This window comes from Eimeria mitis, genomic scaffold (genome assembly GCF_000499745.2).
Source record: "Eimeria mitis Houghton genomic scaffold, Emh_scaff2963, whole genome shotgun sequence".
NCBI classification, from domain to species: Eukaryota; Apicomplexa; class Conoidasida; order Eucoccidiorida; family Eimeriidae; genus Eimeria; species Eimeria mitis.
In genome coordinates, this window is record NW_013571305.1 from 2,134 (window position 1) to 2,465 (window position 332).

At 57.2% G+C, this 332-nt stretch overlaps 1 protein-coding gene across 1 annotated transcript in view; it reads left to right on the forward strand.

Annotated features, from left to right (window-relative positions):
- EMH_0060750 (uncharacterized protein) overlaps positions 1-332 on the forward strand; it is a gene marked incomplete at both ends in the record, with an annotated part of 2,416 nt that overhangs the window by 1,856 nt on the left and 228 nt on the right. Inside the window, one exon of the mRNA XM_013497827.1 lies at positions 1-330. Within this exon, the coding sequence (XP_013353281.1) occupies positions 1-330 (330 nt within the window). The remainder of the gene's footprint in view (positions 331-332) is intronic.

Here is a 332-nt window from a genome sequence, read left to right on the forward strand (position 1 = left end):
GAAGTTGCAGCAGCAGCAGCAGCAGCATATGCTGCAGCAGCAACAGGAGCAGGTGCTGCAGCAACAGCAGCAGCATATGCTGCAGCAGCAAACAGCTGATGGCTCCTCTGTCTCCCTCCCGGCCCCAGCCTTGTTTGCTGCTGAGTCCCCCAGCAGCAACAGCAGCAGCAGCAGCAGCAGCAGCAACAGCAGCAGCAGCAGCAGCAGCAACAGCATTGCACAGAAGGTCGCTGAGCTGCAGCAGCTTTTCCTTTCTATGGATGCCGTGCTGCTGCAGCAGCGAAGATTCAACTAATTTCTGTCTTTTGCTGCAGTTGCTGCTGCTGCTGCTG